The 21,076-nt window shown below is 41.1% G+C and overlaps 1 protein-coding gene across 4 annotated transcripts in view; it reads left to right on the top strand.

The window, feature by feature from the left end:
- Window positions 1-21,076, top strand: part of DPP6 (dipeptidyl peptidase like 6) — a 540,400-nt gene that overhangs the window by 225,850 nt on the left and 293,474 nt on the right. Inside the window, exon 1 of one of the 4 annotated variants that reach the window (XM_010394853.4) lies at window positions 7,537-7,612. The exons of the other annotated variants lie outside the window; for them this stretch is intronic. Within the exon in view, the coding sequence (XP_010393155.3) occupies window positions 7,562-7,612 (51 nt within the window). The 5' untranslated portion in view covers window positions 7,537-7,561. Of the gene's footprint in view, window positions 1-7,536; window positions 7,613-21,076 lie in introns of those variants that run through there. 4 annotated transcript variants of the gene reach the window in all.

Consider the following 21,076-nt stretch of genomic DNA (forward strand, 5'->3'; position numbering starts at 1 on the left):
ATGGTCAAAACATGCTGGTGGAGATGGGTCGGTTTGCTTTTTCTTCTCTACAGCTTTTATATAAGCTGAGACACAGAACACATGTAGTGGAGGGAAGGAGAACTTGTTAAACACCTCATACTGGGACCCTAAAATCTGTGTAGCTGAGTTTGATGAAGACACTGCTTGAAAAAATATAAAATCTATAATAAATGGGGCCTTCTGAGACAGACAGTGGAGATGGCAGGTTGTCTTGGATTATCTTGTTCCACCCAGAGCCCATGCTGCTTTCAAGCCTTCGCTCTTCCATCTCCTGCAGACTGGAAATCAGCCACTGAGTGTGACTCGGAATAACTGAGCAGAAATAGGTGCTGCATTTTGCAAAGGCTCCATGCCTGTCTATGTGCACTTACATATGAGAAAAGACACTTTTTCCACCTTCATATTCCTCTAGCACAGTGCGTGGACGTAGCTGAAGTATTCGTTTGAGTTAATGTATATGCAAATAGTAGACACCATTAAATAGAAATTATTTTCTCCTGCTAGTGATCTTCAGTACTCTTACACTGCTGCACTGTGGCTTCTTCCCAGTGCTTTTTGCTTGCAAACAGCTGACTCCTTTCCCTGTGAGGGCTGGTGCTTCCAAGGAGCAGGGGGCACGCTCAGGAGTTCACTGAAGCTCCCAGCATGGGGGGCTGGAAAGCAATGCCAGAGAAAGGAGTTGCTTGTCCTCGGCCTGCCCACACAATGGCTTGTACAGCCCTGCTGTGAGCCAGATCAATGCGCTGATAAGTGAAATGACCTGCCCTGAAAATAACCTGGTAAAAAAAGATGAATTTTCTGATCCACCTCACAATGTTTTATTGCCACAACCAAGGTGTCTGCACACTGCAGTGTGCTACATATTTAAGGGAGGAACTTCATTAAAAGTATCTCCTGGATTTGTCTGTTATTGAAATAAAGCAAGCAGGAGTTCATGTTCAGACATCTGTGTGGCTCACATGAGCACCATCTGACAGGGCAGTGTGGGATACCAATGGGCATGTTGTTGCTCTCCTGATAGTGGCAGTCAGCAGGAAAATACTGTTTGGGGGAGACTTATCTCCCTTCTGGAAACAGGCAAAGTTTGGCATCCAATTCCCTGCTTCTGAGCATGCAGCAGAATCAGTGCTGTCAGTGGCAGAATGAGTACAACCAGTCCTGCAGGCAAGGGAAGAATGGAACATGTCAGGTTTCTGTATTTTGGCCAAAAGCTGTTGTTGTCTTTGGAGTCTACAACAGGCAGCTCAGGCTGGAGAGATAGGGGAAAGCTGGAGGTGTGGATTTTTTTTTCTCCAGGCTTCTATCCGTGAGTCACAACTGTCTGTGGGCAGAGCCGGGCACAGCATCTTCCTGTTGCTGTGGCCTCGTGTGTTTGCACCTGTTTTCATCACAGTTCATCTATACTGACACATGTCCAAGCCTCAGCCATTATAAGATCTTCATGAAATGAGGTGGAGAGCTGGGCGTTTCAGTCCTGCTTCTTTTACTTCCTCTTACAATAATACAGAGGGTTGTTTTGGTCTGTTTTTATTCCATGGGTTTGGTATCTCACTTTCCTTCTTTGGTTTGGGCTGTGGCTCTGGGGTTCCATATCCATTTCCAGAGTCAATTATTGAGCTGGGATGGGAATCAGAGTGTGATTCTGCTGCTTTCACTTCTGAGGACATTATGAGCAAACAGGACTACAGATTTCCATCTTTTCCTCTTTTGTAGATTTTCTGTTACTTTTTGCTTGTTTGTTTGGATTTTTATATTTTCTTTACCTGTCAGAACATCCTGCATCTGGCTGTTGTGACTGATCCCCAGTGCAGGGGTATGATCAGATCATGTCCTGGTGAGCAGGTAATGCCCTGGTGCCAAATGGACTTATGGGCTTACACAGGTAAATGGAGAAAGTTAGAGCAGTCCTAAGACCACTTCATGGGGCGGTGTGCTCTCACTGGGAGCAGAAAAGGGTCACAGCTGCTCACAGTGCAGCTGAGCATCAGGTCCAACTTGCAAAGATGTTTGCCTAATTCTGTCAAGAGAGCTCTGCAAGGAGTAGGAAATTGGTAGCAGCTTTTCAGGATTTCTTAATGCAGGCACCCTGACATCCTGTCCCCCTCATAAAACACTCAACAGTGATCTTAGATTTGTGTAACATTTATTCCTTTCTACTTTTATTAGGAAGATACCCTAGAGTTAGATGGTCACAAATCATTTTCTGATTTTTAGCTTGTATTTGTTCTTTCTGGTTTATACATATCTGTCCTGTGATAGTGTTAAATTTGGGGTTAAACAGCTCTTCCCCATTTCTGCTTCCCTTCCCAGTACATTTATAGGTGGCAGCCTTGCTTTAATTAGGCTCCTATAGTTTCTGTCACAAGACAGTTCTCCACTTCCTCAGTCATCTGCCAGCCATTATTTGCATCTGTTCCAGTTTTGTTTTCATTTCTCATGAATATGAGTGACCACAATTGTACCCACTATCCAAATGAGGTGTCAGCAGTACTCTGTGATTCCCTACTAACATTTCTCAGCCCTTACTGGAAAGCAAAGACTTTCCCAGTAAGTCCTTAGAAGTGTGGATTTCATTTTTGCTGCCTTCCACACCAGTGGTTTATAATCCTGTGATCGATTACTGCAATCAAATCTTCTTCCTCTTCTGTTAATTTGAGAGCTGCTATAGGAACCAAATTATACTTACAGGAACACACATAGTGTTATTGCTCTCAGTAAATGCAGCTGAGGTGGGATTTTGAGCTTGCAGTAAATATTCTTGGATGATTTCACTCCATTATGTTTAACTAAATTACTGGGTAAAATCTGAGCATCTCACCTTACTGGAAGCAAAGCAGCAAAACCCACAGCAGCAGTCACTGCTCAGGGGCACAAATGTGTAACCCACCAGGGCAGTGTAGTGGTTTGGTCCAAAATACTCATTACTATTTACCTTCTGTGAGATAAGAATTAGGAGAAAGCAAAGCAGGCACAAAACGTGAAAGAATATAAAGAAGTTTATTAATAGACCTAAAAGAAGGAAAAAAAAAAAAATCATACCACACCTTCAGAACTCTTCTCCTCCCTCCACCTTTCCCCCTTCTCCCACTGTAAAAAGACAACACTTGAGATGTTCAGTCTGTTTACCACTTCCAAATAACGTTGTTCAGTTCACTTAGGGAGAGGAGTCTCTCTTGCTCATGCTATGGAGACATTATCACAGCAAGACAGCCAGCCAGGTTGGTTCTCTGCTCACATGTGGGAGTCCCTTCCCACGACTTGCAGCTTTTCCCACAACTGCTTTCAAGGGTCCACTCTTGAATTACTGGGGTACAATTTTAAGGTTGAGCTGTTCAAAAACAAAGGTTCTCTTCACCCATCTCTGGGAGCATCTTCATCTCTAATAGAGGCCCTCCCCTTTCCCTGGGAGAAAAGGGTCCCCCTCATCTTCATCTCTAGGACTATCTCTGGGAGTATCTCTAGGAACTGAGGTCTTCTCCTTCCGATTGAGCAAGAGTCCTCATCGCTTCCATCTCTCCCTGTTCAAACATCTCATCAAATTACAGCTGCTTCAGCATTTGCTTATTCCAGCACAGGTGCTTTTGCTCACAAGTGCAGTTTGAACACTCCACCCCCCATGCTTTCATGAAATTACAACGGGTACTCAGATATATCATAGTCCATCACCACCATAGCTTTACAACAGATTTTCAGCTTTAAGCATCTCCCCTTTCTTCTCCCTCAGGATTTCAGCTCTTCTTTCTTTACTTAATGTGTGCAGGCTTCATCTGTTCTGGAGGAAACTTACAGCACTAAAAAAGGGTTGATCTCACCCAGGCCTTGCAGCTGGAATTTTGCTTATCGCTGTTGGTCACATGATCTTTGCTGGGCAGAGGGGCAGCTTCAGCTGAATCTTTGGCCTCACTGGAGAGGGGGAGCTGGGCCACGCCATCTGCACAGAGAAGGGCTGGGGGGGCTGCAGGTGGAACAGGGCCCATCGGCTCCAGGATGGCTGTGTCCCGACCCACACCCAGCCCGAGCAGCTCTTGGCGTGGACCCAGCAGGGCCCGGCAGGGCCTTGTACAGACCCAGCCCAGTTACCTGTCCCCCGGCTGGAAGCAAGAGAGAGACCTTCCCAGGGTTTGTCCATTCTTAAATGTGGACCACAGAGGCAGTCAAAATTCTAAGTGGCTTAAAAATTTGTCAATATTCAAACTAGCCAGTTGATAGATTCTGTAAGGAAGCTGTAAGCACCTCTTTGCAAAAGACTCACTTCTGAGGCTATGCTTGCTAACCCATGACAGGCATCCAAATGGAGGAAGTTAATACTGAAGGATCATCTGTAAGGACTTGTGGAAAATTTGACAGTTATGGTTGCTTTTTTTTCCCAAAACATCAATGTGACTTTTTTTGTACCTCTGTTTGTCTCCTTTCCTTCATCTGTTTCTTACAAAGTGAAGGTCATGGAGGAGAAATTTTATGGTTCAATGAAGAGAGAACAGGCATTAGACTTACATCTTATATTTGCCATAGGGAGGTTTATATAGAGGTCAGAGTTTATGGAAAGGAGTTGAAGGACATGAGAGAGTGATTTGGTCATTAATAGCTGGGCTCTACTCCGACCTCCTCAAACCCCCTCACCGTGTCAGGAAGACCTTGGAAATGCCAGTGCTTTGACATTTGTGGGCTTCAGACTTCCTGAGTCTAGAGAGAAGCTGCTCTCCTAAAGTGCATCTGTCAGAGTAATGAGAATAGTGAATGAAATACCTCAGTTTATTTCTGAATTAGGATTTTATCATGAAACCATGTTAAAAATGTGCTGAAAGCCACTTTTCAGCACATTACAGTGTCAAAAGCCCTTAACTTGGTGGAAGCATTTTGAATGATTCCACAGTGGCAGAATATTTCAGAAGAAATATTTTCCCTCCCTCCTGACCATAACATTCAAACCACAAAGGAGAAATCTACACAGTAGAGTCACATTTGGCTTGACCTTGACCTGGACGTGCTGTGTTGTTTATAAGCCCTGCCTGCAGCAAGCAAAAGAAATCTGCTGAACAATTTCACTTCTTACAGCATGGAAAGCCCAAAACTCATTCCCGTCTTTGGAGGACAAAGGAATATAAAGCACATTCTTCTACTGCTTAGAGGAACCATTTCAGGGAGGGATTCCACTTCATTTTGGGTATCACTGAAGTCCAGAAAAGTGCACCTTCAGCTGTAGGTGTCTAGTGGTGCATGAACAAAGATGGAAAAGAGGAGAATAGCACTCAAATCGTGACTCAGCTCTTAGTGGGCAGGCACATGTCAGCATAAAGCTGTCACTCTGGTTTTGCTCAGAGGAACAGCTCCATGCAGCTGTGCCTGCAGTCAGAGCACGTGTTCCCACAACAGCTCTTGTCTGCACTGAGCTTGACTGAAGTGCTTGGGACCTCAATACTAATTGCATAACATCAAGAAGGATTTCTACACATTTCCTTACATCTAACTAATCATTAACTAATCTGACTAACAATAAACACTAAGAAAATTGAAATATTCTTATCTGTCATTTTGATGGCAGTCAGACTAAGGGTGTATTGCCAGAATGACAGAAAATTAAGTCTGAAAAAGTTTGGAATACTGTTAGCTAATTGAGAGGCTGATTACTAAGGGGGTATGAAAAAAAGTTAATGAGGTATAGCTAGTCCTTTCAGATAAACATGAGATGAGTCACTTTTGTTCTTTATTGAACAAAGGTCAGATTCCACTGCCATTAAAATAAATGGGAATGCTCCTCATGGGAAAACATTAGGACTCTGATACCAAATGTGAGAATAAAATAATCAAATACATCCACAGGACCAGTCTGTCATTTCTGGAATTAGCACATAACAGCTCTTGGAGTCAAGTAAATTTGGTATTCACATTTGAAATGGAGCTTTGCATTTCATGAAACATATCACAGCCATTAGGAAGTGTGGGTCAGGTCCCAAATTGCTGGTCAATGCACATCCCCCTATGGGTTTGCTGTACCATGTGAGTAATGACACCTTGCACAATTAGAACTTTACAGGTTCAGACCCAAAACACTTCTGCCCTTCCATGAAGGGAAGAAAGGAAAGGTTTCATAAGGACTGTGTGAATATTGACCAGAATATCAAATGTGGTCTTATATTCAGTGCAGTCTGATCAAGTACACACTGCACTGTGTTGTAAGACAGGAAGAGGAGTTTTCTGTGATGCTGTAACACAAAGATGAAGATGTGTGACAGCACAATGTGGCAAAGAAAGAAGTCACATAAGAATGTGCTACCCCCTTTCTTATTGAGAGAGCCAGGCAACACACCAGCTATTCAAAGCAAATCTCTTTTATATATTTCTACTGGATGAGTTCCTTCCAGCACCTGGGTTACACCACCAGGCTTTCAATCAGAGCTGACACTTCAAAAGGGTGTCCTCTGCATAGTCACATCTCTAGAGATGGCCTGTTATGCTCCACCACACTGCAGGAGATCAGCTTTAACAGCTGTAACTGCCGGTAATAAATCAGTGTTTGTCAAACAAACTTATTTTCTCATTTCAGAAATGGATTTGAGATATGGTAGGGGGTTTTATGTTTTACCAGAGAGGGATATTTCACACTCTTTCTGCTTTCTTTTCCATTTCCTGAAATTATAAAAGGGAACATAAGAAGACCAGATGCATGAACAATAAAAGCAAATGGTCCTTCGCTCTTATACTGCCCTATGAGCCGGATAGCATGAACTGTGAACAAAATTTTTATGGTTAGGACTTTCTATGGGAACTCCCTTCTGGATAGATTCTCTCAATGATATCTTTCCTTTAGAATAAACATTGGTACAATTTCCTGAGTAATTGATTGATTTTCAGGAGACAAAAAAATAACATCTCTGTGTTTTCTATTTTATATGATATTTATTTTTTATTTAAAGAGGGACAAAGGGTTAAAAATAACGTGGGAGGAATGATAGGTCTGTAGATCCCCACAATCATAAAAATCTCCCACCATTAGAAAACCACAAAAATGAAGTAGAAAGCACTACATGAGGTATTTCTCAGCTTCATTCCCTTGCAGCACATTGGAGATATTTTTGTTATACCATGTGATTTCCATACTCCTTAAGTAGCTTGGGTGATTTTTTTTCTTTTTTTCCTTTTTTTTTTTTTCATATAGGATTAAAACAATCCCTTTATAAAGACTCATCATGACGGTGCTTTAAAGTGCCATGACTGTCAGCTCACAAGTCGTCTTAAAGTTGGATGGCTGACATAATAGCATTTTTTTTTTTCACTGACCTAAATCAAGCACTGGATGGATCAAGACTTCTCCCTGTATCATCTCAAACAAGGGATTTTGGCTTTCTTTTTGTGCCCATGTTCAGCTATTGGATACTTTGTGCTGAGCTGTGAACTGTGTGGTTGTTGGAAGCAGCATTAAAAGCCAGGGAGTGCCTCTGTTTTCAAGAATATCTATCACTCTACTGTTTTAGGCTCCAGACTGGTTGTAAAATATGTCTACAGCCATATAGGATATGTATTTGATCTGCAGACCTCAGAGATGAACAAAACCAAATTGTCCAGAATGAAGAGATTCAAAAAAATATGGAGGGTAAGTGAAAAGTATGCATTAGTCTATTAAAAATATTGCAATGGTAGCAAATGAATTGCAAGCAGATAATTCTGGTGTTTGTGGACAAGTTGTCTGGCTGCATGCACGTTACTTGATCAGACTTCACTGCAGGGTTTGATTGTGTGCTCTTTTTGTTTTTTTTTTTGCATATTAGCTGCATCTTCACAAATTTCTTGAGACATTAAGCATTCGAGTTTATTTGACTTTTGAGAAAAGTTTCAGAGAATTTGCAACAACAACGTTTTTACAGTAAGAGCTCTTGAGGAAACTAAGCTAAACTGATTTCCTCGGTGGCCTTTAAAAATGCCATTTAAGGTTGGATGAATATAAAAAAGGCATTACAAAAAAACCAAACCTCTTTTCCCCTCAGGCTGTATTTTAGGTCTGAGATATACTGTAGAGTTGAATGAAATGGGACATATTTAAAGCCCTTGCAGCACTGGAATCTAGCATTATGGCAAAATTAAATAATAATAGATTGTCATATTTACTTTATAAACAATTGCATGTCTTATAGGTTGGAAATAAGAGAAAATAAACAGATGATTCTTTAAAAAATGTGAAGTTAATTTGGTGCAACAAGTGAAACTGGCCTCTCTGATGTCTCATGAACTGGGTTTCCTTGAAAAGTTTGGGGTTAGTTTTTCTCATTGTTAAATTTGCTGCAAAGATTAACCATTTAAAAAGGAATTTAAAAGTCCTAATATACATTTGTTTGGATGCTTTCAGAAAATGGGGCTTTGGTATCAGTTAATTATGTAAATTATGTTGCATTATTAGTTAAATAAGATGTATTTTCCCTGATCTGAAGCTCAGCTGACTTGCTTAGTGATAACATTGATTAGACCACTTTAAATTAGCTTTGATTTGCTATTCTATCAATGATGAGAAATGGTTAATTCCCATAATATACAGCAATTTATAGTCAGGGCATTGAGTAGCAGAGGATATTCACATTTATAAGTCTGTCTTCAAATAGATGTAACATCTCTATTTATGGTTTTGTTTGTTAAAAAGTGTTACTGCTTGAGTGAAAATTATATTTTAATCATCATACAAGTTTCATTTGTGCAAACAGGCAGTTTCCTTAGAAATTAAAACAGATCCATTAAGCATAAGTAGATATTATATCATATTAAGTGACATGAGATAATTACTGTAGTCAAAGCACGGTACTTAAATGGGCTCTGGGAGCGGTTTAGTTGTGAGAGACAAAATGTCCTTCTTGGATAGAAGTATTTTATTTGCATATAGCCGTGTATGTTGTGGTGCAGCTGAACACTTTGTCCTTTACCTTCTATTTGTGGAAGCTATTTAGCTGCAGGCTATTAGGCATCCTTTAATTGATGCCTTTTCTGCTCTTCTCCCTGAAGCATTTGTCCCTATTCCATCATTGTGGTACCTGGTATTTCAGGGTAATATAGCTCAAAATTAAATTTCTTCAGAATCAGATGTCAGTTTTAAATACTACTGTTTCCTTTTTTCCTACTTCAAACTATTCTGGATAGAAGCACATCAAAATCTCAAAGAGGGCTTTTATGTTTGGGATTAAACCAAAAGGGTTAGACCTTATATTGTGCAGAGTGTGCTTTTATAATAAGCCATAATATATTTATGCAGGAGATTACATGTCTATGATATGGCACACATTCCCTTCCTCCACGTAACTCTCAGCACTTAACTTGCTCAGTATTTATGGATATATCAAAATTATGATTTACACTGTACTTATCATTAACATCCCTTGCAATAGCTCTCTGCAGTTCTTGCCATCCTTCAGAATCCAGTCATAAAATGAAGAGATTAACAGATAATTAAATTAAATCCTTAATTATTTGGGGATGATGAATTCACTCTGTGATTCCAGAAAGGTATAGAGAGTCTTTTTCACAAGCAGTAGAAGTTGAAACCAGTGGAGCTGTGATGATTTATGCCTGCTTGATGATCTGACTCACACTGTTAATTTTCTGCTCCTCTTTTAAAAACATATTAATAAAAAATGGATGTAGGAACTGTTTATTAAAATATGAAGCTTTCAAGATATTTTTGAAATATTATATACACTCCAAGATAGCACTGCTTGAAAAGTATTTGTCATTTTTCACACTAAATAGAATGTCCTTCAGCAAAAGGCAGGGGAACTTCACTTTTGTTTCTCCAGAGGTGTCTGCCATCCACGGGAAGCCTCTCATTGTTTTTAATTAATTCTTGATCTGGCCCCTGTTTCATGCTGATCTCCAAAGGGTTGGAATATATCACTGACAGTTAAATCTTCCAAAGTTTTCGGCAGGTATGCACTCCTGCTGGAGAAGTGGCTGGTTACTCTACACTCCTGAAGATAGAGCCAACTCATCCCAATAAGGACATAAAGCCAAACTTACCAGAAAAACAAAACAAAACAAAACAGGGAAATGAAGTATAGGGTCAAAAAAGCAGAAACAATAAGCACTCAATCTGTACTCAATTCTGAGTGCATTTTCTCAAAAAAAAATCTACCTACAGTCATTATAAAGCAATATACAGATTATGGTATTTGATGGGAATGCTGGGCTATGATGAGGACTGAGGGTTATATTTACCTTAGGTATTGGGCTGTTTTGAGACCTTGTTAGTAATGGTTTTTCCTGATGCAGAGACATATGGTTAACACTTCCCCCAAGCTTGGAAAAAACCACCATGCTGAGTTTTATTAGGAATAAAAAAGTAAAGCAATTGTCATGGAAACATGAAAATTGATATGAAAGTATATAATGGCTACTTCAAAGCCAGTGATCCTCTCGTGTAAACCTTTATTTAGAAAATGTCTGGAGCAGACATTATTTACTTAATAGGACACTTCATTGTGATCCATCATACCTGTAAGTGTTTAAGCTCTGGGTTTATTTAATGCATTTTTGACCCAACAGACTATGACGGCTATAAAACCCTATTATGGCCTTTCAGGGTAAGTGTTTGAAGCAAATATGCCTTCTTTAAAAATCCCTATAATTTGCTCTGGAAAATGCTTATGGTAGTGGGCTGGAGCAATTTGTTCTTTTCAGGAGCATCTCCTGGAACTGTCACTGATTCCATCAGGCAGCTGTACTTTCCTACTTCATAATTTTTGTATTTCAGGCTATAAATTGGTATAAAAGCACTGATTCTGGAGCAGTTTTTAAGTTTCTCTGATTCTTAAATACTTATCTTGATAAATATTGTTTTAGGTGGTTTGTGACTGAGGGACTGAGATGCAAAAAGAATGTCTTACTTCACTGCTGTTAAAATACATTTTATTTTAAAAGAATTACGGCCTGAGCCCCAGCCTTAAAGGCAACAAGGCTGAAGTGTTTTAAGCTGTTAACAGAATGTGTGTCCAGATTTTAGGGCTTTCCCCCTCCCTCGAGTGGCAGTGATCTGCCCTTTCAGTGCTGAGGACAGGGTATGAGTGCAAGTTCCAGCTTGTATGGGCTCCTATATTCTCCTTGCTCCCTGTATACATCCATCAGACAGCAATACAGTGCAGCTTTAAACCTTTTTGGAGAATTTCATTTCTTCCTTGCAGTCTGCAGGGCAGCTTCTCCTGGGCTGTGCTGTGTCAGAGCATCCTGCAGCAGCTCTGCCTAAGCAAGAACTGATGTAAGCATTGATGGCCCCAGATTTGAACGAGCAAAGATGGATTTAGGAGAGGAATGTGCATCTCAGCAAACTTCTTGATGGTTTCTTTTCTGCCTCTCCCTCTAGTAGCTTTTAACAGGAGACTAATGGGGGTGCAAAAGTCCATCAATTACTGCACTCCCCCCTTTCCATTTTCCGGGATGCTGCTCCCATCCTCTGCAGCAGGCACTAATGGGGGAAGGATGACTGGGAGAGGAGTGGGAGAGAGGGAGGAGGCACCTGAAAGTCTGAGGATGACCCTCAGCGTAGGCAGGTGGGAAAAGGCTTGGGCAGCCTCCGGGTCCCCTGGTAGGGAGCACATCCTCCCTTCCTGCAGCAGAGGATGAGCCTGCAGCACCCATGGGTGCCTGCCCGGGTAGAGGCGGAGCAGCTCTCTGGCAACTTGAGCAGCGGGGACCTTCCTGAGGATGATCTGGTTAGTGCTGGCAGGTAGGAATGGAGTCTGAGAGGAGCAAATAGGACAGAGACCCTCCCCCCCCCCCCCAAATCTGAGGTACAGGGGTGGCAGATAGGTTGGGGGAACTGCTTGTTGTGTTGGCAGAGGGCAACAGTGGGGTCAAGATTTCTGCTTTTGTTGTTCTCTCTTTGCTTTCTCCTCTCCTCCCTTTGATGGCTTTGTGATCAGGTGAAGGAAAGGAGGAGGAAAGAGAAATTTGGATGGAACAACTCACAGAAGCACTACTTCTGCTGGGACCAGCTCCAGTCCCTCTGACTCCTTTGTCCCCAGGTAAGAAGCAATAGTGAAAGAAGGTTGTAGACAGGTGTGGGTCAGCTCTTTTCTCACAGGTAACAAGAAACAGGACAAGAGAAAACAGACCAAAGTTATTCTAGGAGAGGTTTAGATTGGATATTAGGAAAAATTTCTTCACCAAAAGAGCTGTCAGGCTGCCCAGGGATGTGGTGGAGTCACCGTCCCTGAAAGTGTTCAAAAAATGTTTAGATGTGGTGCTTAGGGAAACAGTTTAGTGGTGGACTTGGCAGTGTCAGCTTAGTGGTTGGACTCAATGATTTTAGAGGACTTTCTCAGCCTTAATGTTTCTATGATTCTCTGTGGGTTTTAGTTCCTGTGTTTGGGGAAGGGTTTGGCCGTGTCTACTTCAAGTCCTGCAGTTTCAAAGACTTCTCATGGCTGAATCAGGAGGCTCCACCATTCTCCCCTTGGAGATTCTTGTCCTGGCCCAGGATTCAGCCATGCTCAAAGGGCTCACTTGGAAAGTGCTCAGAGAAGTGAACCAAGAAAACTGTTAAAAACCAACCAATTGCACATAAATTTGAATCAATCACTTATAACTCTCTGTTTATGAGACTTTATGTTTATGAAAAGGTCAAATGTTCACCTTCAGGAGGCATTTGGCCATTTGTTGCTCTCTGTGTGATGCATTTTACTAGTGAGGGTGGCTGAAAACAAGCTGCATTGATTTAAAATAATAAGGGAAAATATTTTATTACATTCTTGAACATAACATTTTAATATGTTCTTGAACATAACAATTACCTACAGAGGTCTTCCTTGCAAAGATGAGTTTGGTTATACTGGTCTTAGTTATTCAGGGACTGTCCTTTGTGTTGCAAAACTAGTGAAAAAATCCCTATAAATCAATAGAAATGTACATTGCAGATTTTGCTATATATTGCTCCTTTTATAGCACTTACAAGGTTTCTAATTATACTTAACTATTAGTATGTGGTGTATTGGTTCAGTATGGGAACTACTCAATTCACTTCATGTTCTTTTACTGCTCATTCCCCAAGGTCAGCAGGGGAACTCTCAAGTGTGGTAAAGCTGTTAAGTGTAAACTGGATTAGAGAATTTACACATGCTTGCAAATCTCAGTGAGCAGGCTTTAAATTGCTTGATTTAAGGTTTTAAGTGGACTTGGTAAAGCAATCTAAAAATACATCCTACTGCAACATTAGATACAAATGTAGGACATGCTATTTCAAAATGCTTCTTCTGCTTTCCATTTGAATTTTGCAAACTCCTGTGGATAAAAAACAATATTGAAACTTAACACACTGATCCTGCAAACCCTTATTCAGGTGAGTGATTCCATTCATGGCAAGAATTCTTTTGGTTTCTGTGGTAACTGCCTATAAAATTAAATATATCTATAAATGTTTACTGCCCTGTCAGAAAAAAAAATAATAAATTGTTGAAAACTGAATGGCATTAGGTGTTCATTGTCCTGGCAGTGTTGTGAGGCTTTTGGATAGAGCTGATTGGGATGCAGCTGAGCCATAGCTACACAGACCAGGGACCTAAGGGTGGTCCTCTGATGGACTTGGATTCATCTCCCTCACCTGTGGGATGTAAAACCCTGGCAATAAACTGCAAAGGAGACCCTCCCAGAGTTAAAAAGCCCTTCACCCCCAACATTTTTGCTGCCTTAGCAAGTTCCTTTCAGGTTATTTCATCTGAAGATATCAGAGAGGCTGCTTGTTTTATACCAGGGATGACATCAGGATGTCTGTAGCACAGATATCCTGATGTCATAGCACAGGATGTAGGGACAGCATTTTAACCTAATTTTTACAAAAGAAATTATGCTCTCAGAATATCACACTGCAATTCAAACACTTCAGCAACCTAAAGCTAAAATGGAAAATTGAGCAAGCAAATGAAAATGAAAATGAGTATTTCCAGCTTGACTCTTCTTTGTAAATCACTTTTCACCTGTGATTCTCCTTTCACAATAGACCATGCTAAGAAGTTGACTGTGCATCTGCTCATAAGACACTGATGCTGTGCTGATGGCTGTGTGTGATCACTGCTAGCAGTGACAGCAGGCTGTAGGAAATTTCCTTTAGCATTTCTAGTCAATATTTTCACTGTGAATGATGAGATTTGAGGTTTCTGGAGTAAAATCCTTGTAGTCATAAGCAGACCTCCAATAGTGACCATGGCTCAAGTCTTAGATGCTGAGGATCTTCTGTATGAAGGCATCTTATTTGACAGCCATGGGGCATGGGGAGTTAGCTGCATTGCTTGCACAGAGAGGTAGCTTCAAATATTCTGCTCTTATTTAAATGAGGTGCAACATATTCATAATTGATATAATTTATTTTAAAATAATGAGGAGAGGGGAGAGGAGGAGAACAGCACTAGAATTCAGCCCTCCTATTCAGGGACAACATGAGAAACTTGTCTGATTTTGCATTCATAGAGCCATAAAATGATTTGGACTGGAAGGGACCTTTAAGATCATCATTATTTACCTTCAGGGTGGAAGGGCCTCTTCCCACCACAGCTCAGTCTCATTTTGCTCTATTCTTTACATCAGCACATCCTAAACTGCACGGACTGAGCTTCTCAGCACCAACAAAGCAATAATGGGGAGCTAGGACTTGGCCTTTGATTCATTTTCTACAGCCACAATGGTCTTCTTGGTAGAGTCTTGGGGTTTATTGAAATAAAGGGTCTGTATGGCACTATTGGATGTTGGAGTTTGAGTCTAGGCTTGCTAATTTAGGTTCCTAAATAGGACCTAACCTCTTCCAAGCAGAGGAAAACCCCAAACAAACTGGTGAACAGGTTTGTCTTCCAAAAAGTGTCAATGGGGCAAAAGCTGAATGTAATAATGCATTTACATTTAGCAAAATTATCTGTTTATGCAAAAAATATGGACTTTTTAGTGCCTGTGTTTAAAGGACTAACAAAATACTGATGTCAAAAGAAAGCTCCTATCTCACATATTTTTAATACAACCAATGAATTCCTCACTGGTGGGATGTGGGGATGTCTCTGTCTGAGAACAGAGTGACTCTTGACCGGCAATTTCATGGTCCTCTGAGAGCCTGTTGGGAGAGATGGGTTGTCCTGCTCATCCCTGGGCCATGGTCCCAGAACAAGGCAGATCTTCTTTTGGTAGACCTGCTACCTCCCCATCCCTCAAAGAGGTGAGGAGTCCCTGTGGGAACAGGGCTGTGTTGTGACAGAGCTTGCTGGCACCACAACTGGACCCCTCCCCAGTACAAAGGGCCGAGCAGGGAGCAGCCCTGTCCCTTTTTCTGGCATCTCCATTGAGAAAGGCCTTTCTTACCGAGGCTTTCTTACCCAATTCAGTTAGAGTTTGCCTCCTCTGAGTGGAGGGCAAGTGTTTATCACCCGAGAGCTCTTGCATCTTTGATCCCACAAATAGCTTACATAAGCAAGAAAGTATGTGAGCCTGGTCCAGGCTGGCACTTGAGGAACACTGCTGCTGGTTAATTTGCATGTGCCCTGCTAAATTGAATATTTAATCTGAGAATTTTATAGGTTATACTCATGGGAACCAATGTGCAGGATTTAATGGCAAATAACACAGTCAGTAAAGGCCTACTTATAATAATTTATTATTGGGGTTTGTGTGTGTGTTTCTTTTTTTTTTGTTTTAAAGAATGGTGAAATTGTCCTGGGACTCCTCTTGACCCTCTTTCCCTAGAGGGTAATTGTGACTTCTCCTCTTTTGCCCAGCAACAGCACTGGAGGGTGGCAAGGTGAAAGTATCCTTGAAGCGTGGCACAGAATAACTGTTTGGTAGATAATTGCTGCATTTAGAGAGGGTACAGAATTAATGGTGTGGTGTCCTTCTGGCAAAAAGATTGCATGTATTAGAGAAGCGGTGCTAATAATTCAGAATGCCTCCACAAATGCAGAAGTTTGCATAATCGCACAAATTTGGTGAGTGTAAAAGCTGTGTAAAAGTAATGATTTCTGATGGCAGTAAATAAAATGGCACATCTTTCAGTTCATAAAGAATTTGTTTATGCAGACTTTGGTGTCTGCTGAAATCTAAGGACTCACTCCCTTTGCCTTTTACTCTGGGTGCTGTGTGGCAAGGTGTCACCAGTTCCTGTCTTCCAGCAGGATGACTGGCTGTTGCCCACACCTCATGTATGGTGAAAATCAGAGTGGTCTCCAGCCAAGGCTGAAGTTATCTTAATCTGGAGAACTGGTCAGGAAGGTGGTCATTTCCTTCCCCTCCAGTGAGTTTTGGACGGTTTTTCTAAAGTTAATATCCAGAAGATTTTTCCTTTCCATTTCACTACCAGAGCAGTTCCTAGATGGCTTTTCTCCTCATTTCAGCCATACCATTGTTGAATTTCTGGACATTTTTCTCCTGTGATGATTTCCTTTTATTACCATTGGCTTCCAAATAGCTCATATGGGAGGCAAGCAGGAAAAATACTTCTGTATGCTGACTCTGTTCCCTTCTAATACCTACAAGGGGAAAGAAGGGAGGTTTCTTGCACCCTTTTGAGGTAACTTAATTCCATCATTCTTGCTCACTGACAAAAAGGAAATGCTCTTTCCTTTTTCTGCACAAAGGAAAGAACAACATCTGGAGCTGAGCGGTGTCAGCAGAAACCCTCCTGCTGGTGAAAAGACCAAGAGGGCACAGATATCTAACCAGGAGAGTGGATGGAGACGAGACCTTCTGGGATTCATTTGAGAGCATCTAGCTTAACTCTGTCAGCCTCAGAGACTGAGAAGGTCTATTTTAATATGTTGACCCAGTCTCAACAATCTGGGAAAGCAATTTTTTGTTGTGGAAGGCTCTCTATAATTAAAAGTACCCATTTGTTTTGAACACCTCTGTTGTGTTAGTGCATTAGAGTAGCTGAGCTGCATCCCACTGATGTTCTCACAGGATAAAGAGGTGCAGTGACAAAAAAGGAAGTTATGCTGGTGTACCCCACGATCATATTCCCATCTAGATTTTGGACTTGTACAGAGCTGAATGATTAGAGGGAGGAAGGCCTTAGTGTTGCCTTTGGGAATATGGGCAGACTCCTGGCTGAGGAGTCAATAGAATGCTAAAATTTAGGATCTTCTGGTTTGAAGGATCTGACCCGTGCAGAGTTTGGAAAGGGTTTCTAGTGAGCATTTCTTGCCATTCCTTCTCTTGTCCTGTTGTTGCTCCCCATAAAGCTTGGAGCAAGCACTTTCTGGACCACACAAAAGAAACAGGTTTATGGCTGCTCTCTGAATTTCAGGTTTTACTGCCTTTGTGGGGCTGCTCCTGAGAAATAAGTATCTCTGAAATAGTAACTTGATTGACAATAAGGAGATGGGATATTGCTCTCCACACCTGCTGCAGTTTCAGGATGTGTACAGCAACTGGTGGGGCAAAAAGTCTTCTTGCATTGTCTTTTTTTTGGTGAAGAGCAATCCCATCTGGAGTATTTGAACACTGATAGATAGCTGCAACTGAAAAACACAGTAGGGTGGACTGAAGTTTTTGACACTTAGTTCTTCACAGAGGTGCCCTAAATAGATGTTACATACAGATTTCCAGTGTTTAGGTGTAGCTGTGTTCCCTGTCAAGCCTGCCAGAATCATTTGTTTGCTCAGAAAATAAAGCAATAATGGCATATATTACTTAGAATAAATTCAGATTATTTTAAAAGAAATAAAATAATAAAATGAAGCTGAGATTTATTTTCTTTAAAGACTCATGGCTATTTTCCCACAAACCATAGGATTTGTGGTGACTTATAAACTCTTTATGGATTCTTCTTCGATCAATTTTTGCCTTTTGAATGTGAACTAGCTTTTTTTTTGTTTTTTCTTGGTTCAGGCCAGCTATTTCTTTCTGTGGAAAGTCTTCCTCCTGTTTCTTATCTCCCCACTACTTCTAATAGTACAAACAGAGAACATTTTTCATATTTCTGCTCCTAAGCACTTTAAAACCACTGGGATGCTCCCAGGGCCACGTCTGAGTGGCCAGACACACCTCGTGAAGGTTTTGCAGCGAGAGTAAGCTCTGTGCAATTCATTATTAAAGACTCTCAGGCTCTTTCATTGGCTGCTGGGACTGCCCTGATGGTGATTCTGCTCCCTCTTCCCTGTCACTGAGTGCTCAGGGGCCTGTGGGAGTCCCACCAGCAGTGTTCAGGGTGAAGCAGGTCTGGGCTCAGCCTGGTGCCCGGGATTTCTGCCTTGCAGGGGATGTTGGGTGGCTCTGTTGCTGCTGGTACCCTTCAGGTATCTAAACTGTGCCTATTTTCCTTCCTCATTCTCTCCTCACATAATTTCTTGTCTTCCTGTTGCACACCAGCACAAAGTAAAGAGGACTCTACCTTTTGATTTGTGATAAAAGTGATTCTAAAAATATCTTGAAGAGATCCCCTTGGCCTCTCTTCCTACCATATCAAATCCAGAGATCATGTTTGTCTCTTTGTTTTGTTTTTTGCTGTGAATTTTTTTTTTGTCTCCTTCAGCACACTTTCATAGAAATACACTCAGAGTGAAAGAAATGATCAAAGGATTGGAACAATTAGTGTAAGAAAGAACATTAAAATATGCATAAACTACTTTGATTTAACGACAAGTGATGTGGATGTGAGTTTATAACAGTTTACATATTTAGGAAAGATGTAAACATGAGGAAAACAAGAAAATATTTGTCATAACAAGTTGGAGTCTAATTTACACTTATGGAATGGAACTTTAAATGGAATAATGTATGCTGAATATAAAGCAAATTGTACTGCCTATAACATCACTTCAGCTATAAAATACTTCACAGGAGATGGAACTAAATCCCTTTGCTATTATATAAAAATTTTCAACTGACCTAGACGAAACACTAAAATATTGATTTAGGAGAACAGTCTTGCATCACTCAGAAGGTGGTCAGAATGATGGAGTGGCTGGGGCTGTTTTCCCTCACTAATTCCCAAGATCCAATAGTCTTTGAATTTGACAAGAGGGAAAACAATCTCAGAGATGTAGTTTCTAGTTTTTGTGTTATGCGGTGAGGCTAAACAGCAGCAGCTGCAATGAGTTCCAGCCTTCATGAGCCTGCAATGGTATTGCATCTAACTGCTTTGCAGACTGTATTATATTTTAGCTTGATGCCTCTTAGGAAAAAAATAAGTTTCTTAATTCCTTTTTGAACCAGAAGTGCTTTGATAAAGAAGTGCTAATGTTGTTTTAGCAGAAACAGTGTCTGTGCAGAGTGCTTGGTATGGGTCCAGAGACACCAATCTCTTAGACCACCTATGGCAAAATTCATTCCTCAGCCCTTCATTTAGAAATTTCTCAGGACGACACAAGCAGTAATTAATCCTGAAGCAGTCCACTGAGGCAGGCAAACCTCATTTTCCAGGCTAGGCTCCTTGGAAAAGATGGTAAAGATCTCCCAGAGCTGTGAATATCCACTGCTGAGTGCAATGGAGTTACTCAGCACCTTTCAAAACCAGCTCGTTCGTGAGTGCCTACAAATGGGCTTAGATGCCTTGCACGAGTCTTCTAGATTCGAAAACTGCACCTTTACACTCCAGCCCAAAGGAACCGAGGGCAAAATCGGCATTAAAACATGAAGTACAATCACACCATGCTGCTGGGGGCTGGCACAGCAGCTCCTGGCAGCCTCAATGTGTCCCTGCCCAGAGGGCTGGCATGGAGAGTAATTTGGAGTGGCATTTCACCAGGTGGGGAGATGTGCTGTAATGGAAGAGAAGGGATGGACCTGGGCAAGGCTTCCAGAACCTGCCCATGGTTTGCAGTCTGAAAGTGCCTTTATCAGTCAAATAGCACACCAGGATGCAATTTGCTGTGAAGACTCCAGATATGAGTTGGGAACCATGAGATTCTAAGGAAGTGGAGCTCTTGAACTAGCAAATGCAAATTTACTTTGAATTTCACATTCTTAGTAGATGGTCATACAGAGATGATGTGGCAGATACATGCATTACAGTCACACAGAATATGTGAATGTGTGATTAGGTGGATAGGAAGTGATAAAGAAAATAAATGTAAAAAAGAAGAGAATTTGTTAAATTCAGAACAGGAAAAGAACAGTAACAACCAGGTAACTTAATAGTGGAGAAAATCTTTCCCGACTTACCTCAGTTCAGAGGTCTATGTTAAGATTCATGAGAAGTTTCAGGCCATCTGCTGATGTGAAGCAGGTTCAATGCTGAGGAATACCGACTTGGTACAAACCAATCTGCCTTTTATTTTCTAAAACTTGTATGAAGTTAGCTTAATTTCTCTAAGGCAGCTAAATATGGTATTATTAAATTATCTTAATACAACCATGGTAAACAAATACCCGTTCTGCTAATATGATTTTTCTCTCTGTAAGATAATGAATATATTTATTCACTGATTTGTAACTCAGCTGGATTTCTGACTTCTGCCTATGGAAAGCTCCAGGCCACTTCTTTTGAATCTCTTTGCTTCTAATCTTTTCTGGAAATCTTTATTTTCTGTTAGCATAACTAAACAGAGCAAATGAAGCCTACAGCTATTACTTGCCTATGCTAAGCTCCTTCATGTATCGTTACATTATTCTGGATATCTGATTGTTGTTCCTTGTATTATCTTTTGCTCACTAAGACATAGAGTACTACAGAAAGACTTAAGATTAAATGATAGGACTGCACTTAGCTCAGTCTTTCTGCCGTTGTTCAGAATTATTTGGGATTTAGGTCAGTCATCTAAGGATTCATCTCCTAACTAGAAGATGGATTTTCTTTGGATCATTAAGTCTCACAGGTCTCTTCTTCCCACATCTCTGAAGTGGTTCTTTCATTTATAATCTCCTGGCATGCTCAGATAACTTTCTTACATGGCTTGACACAGTATCAAAGACCATTACTCACTTACCAACCCTAATCTGTCCTCTGGCCTCCCTGCAGTGGAATGGAGCTGAAATTCCAGCCTGCCTGGGACTCAGCCAAACCCTGGCTGAGGGATGGCTCATGCAAAAGGGCTTTTCATAAATAGCAAAATCCCCTCATTGCAAGCCCAGTGCTGCAGGCAAGGATTCCTCTTATGCTCACAAACTTGATACAGGG

Source organism: Corvus cornix, chromosome 2 (assembly GCF_000738735.6).
Source record: "Corvus cornix cornix isolate S_Up_H32 chromosome 2, ASM73873v5, whole genome shotgun sequence".
Taxonomy (NCBI): Eukaryota; Metazoa; Chordata; class Aves; order Passeriformes; family Corvidae; genus Corvus; species Corvus cornix.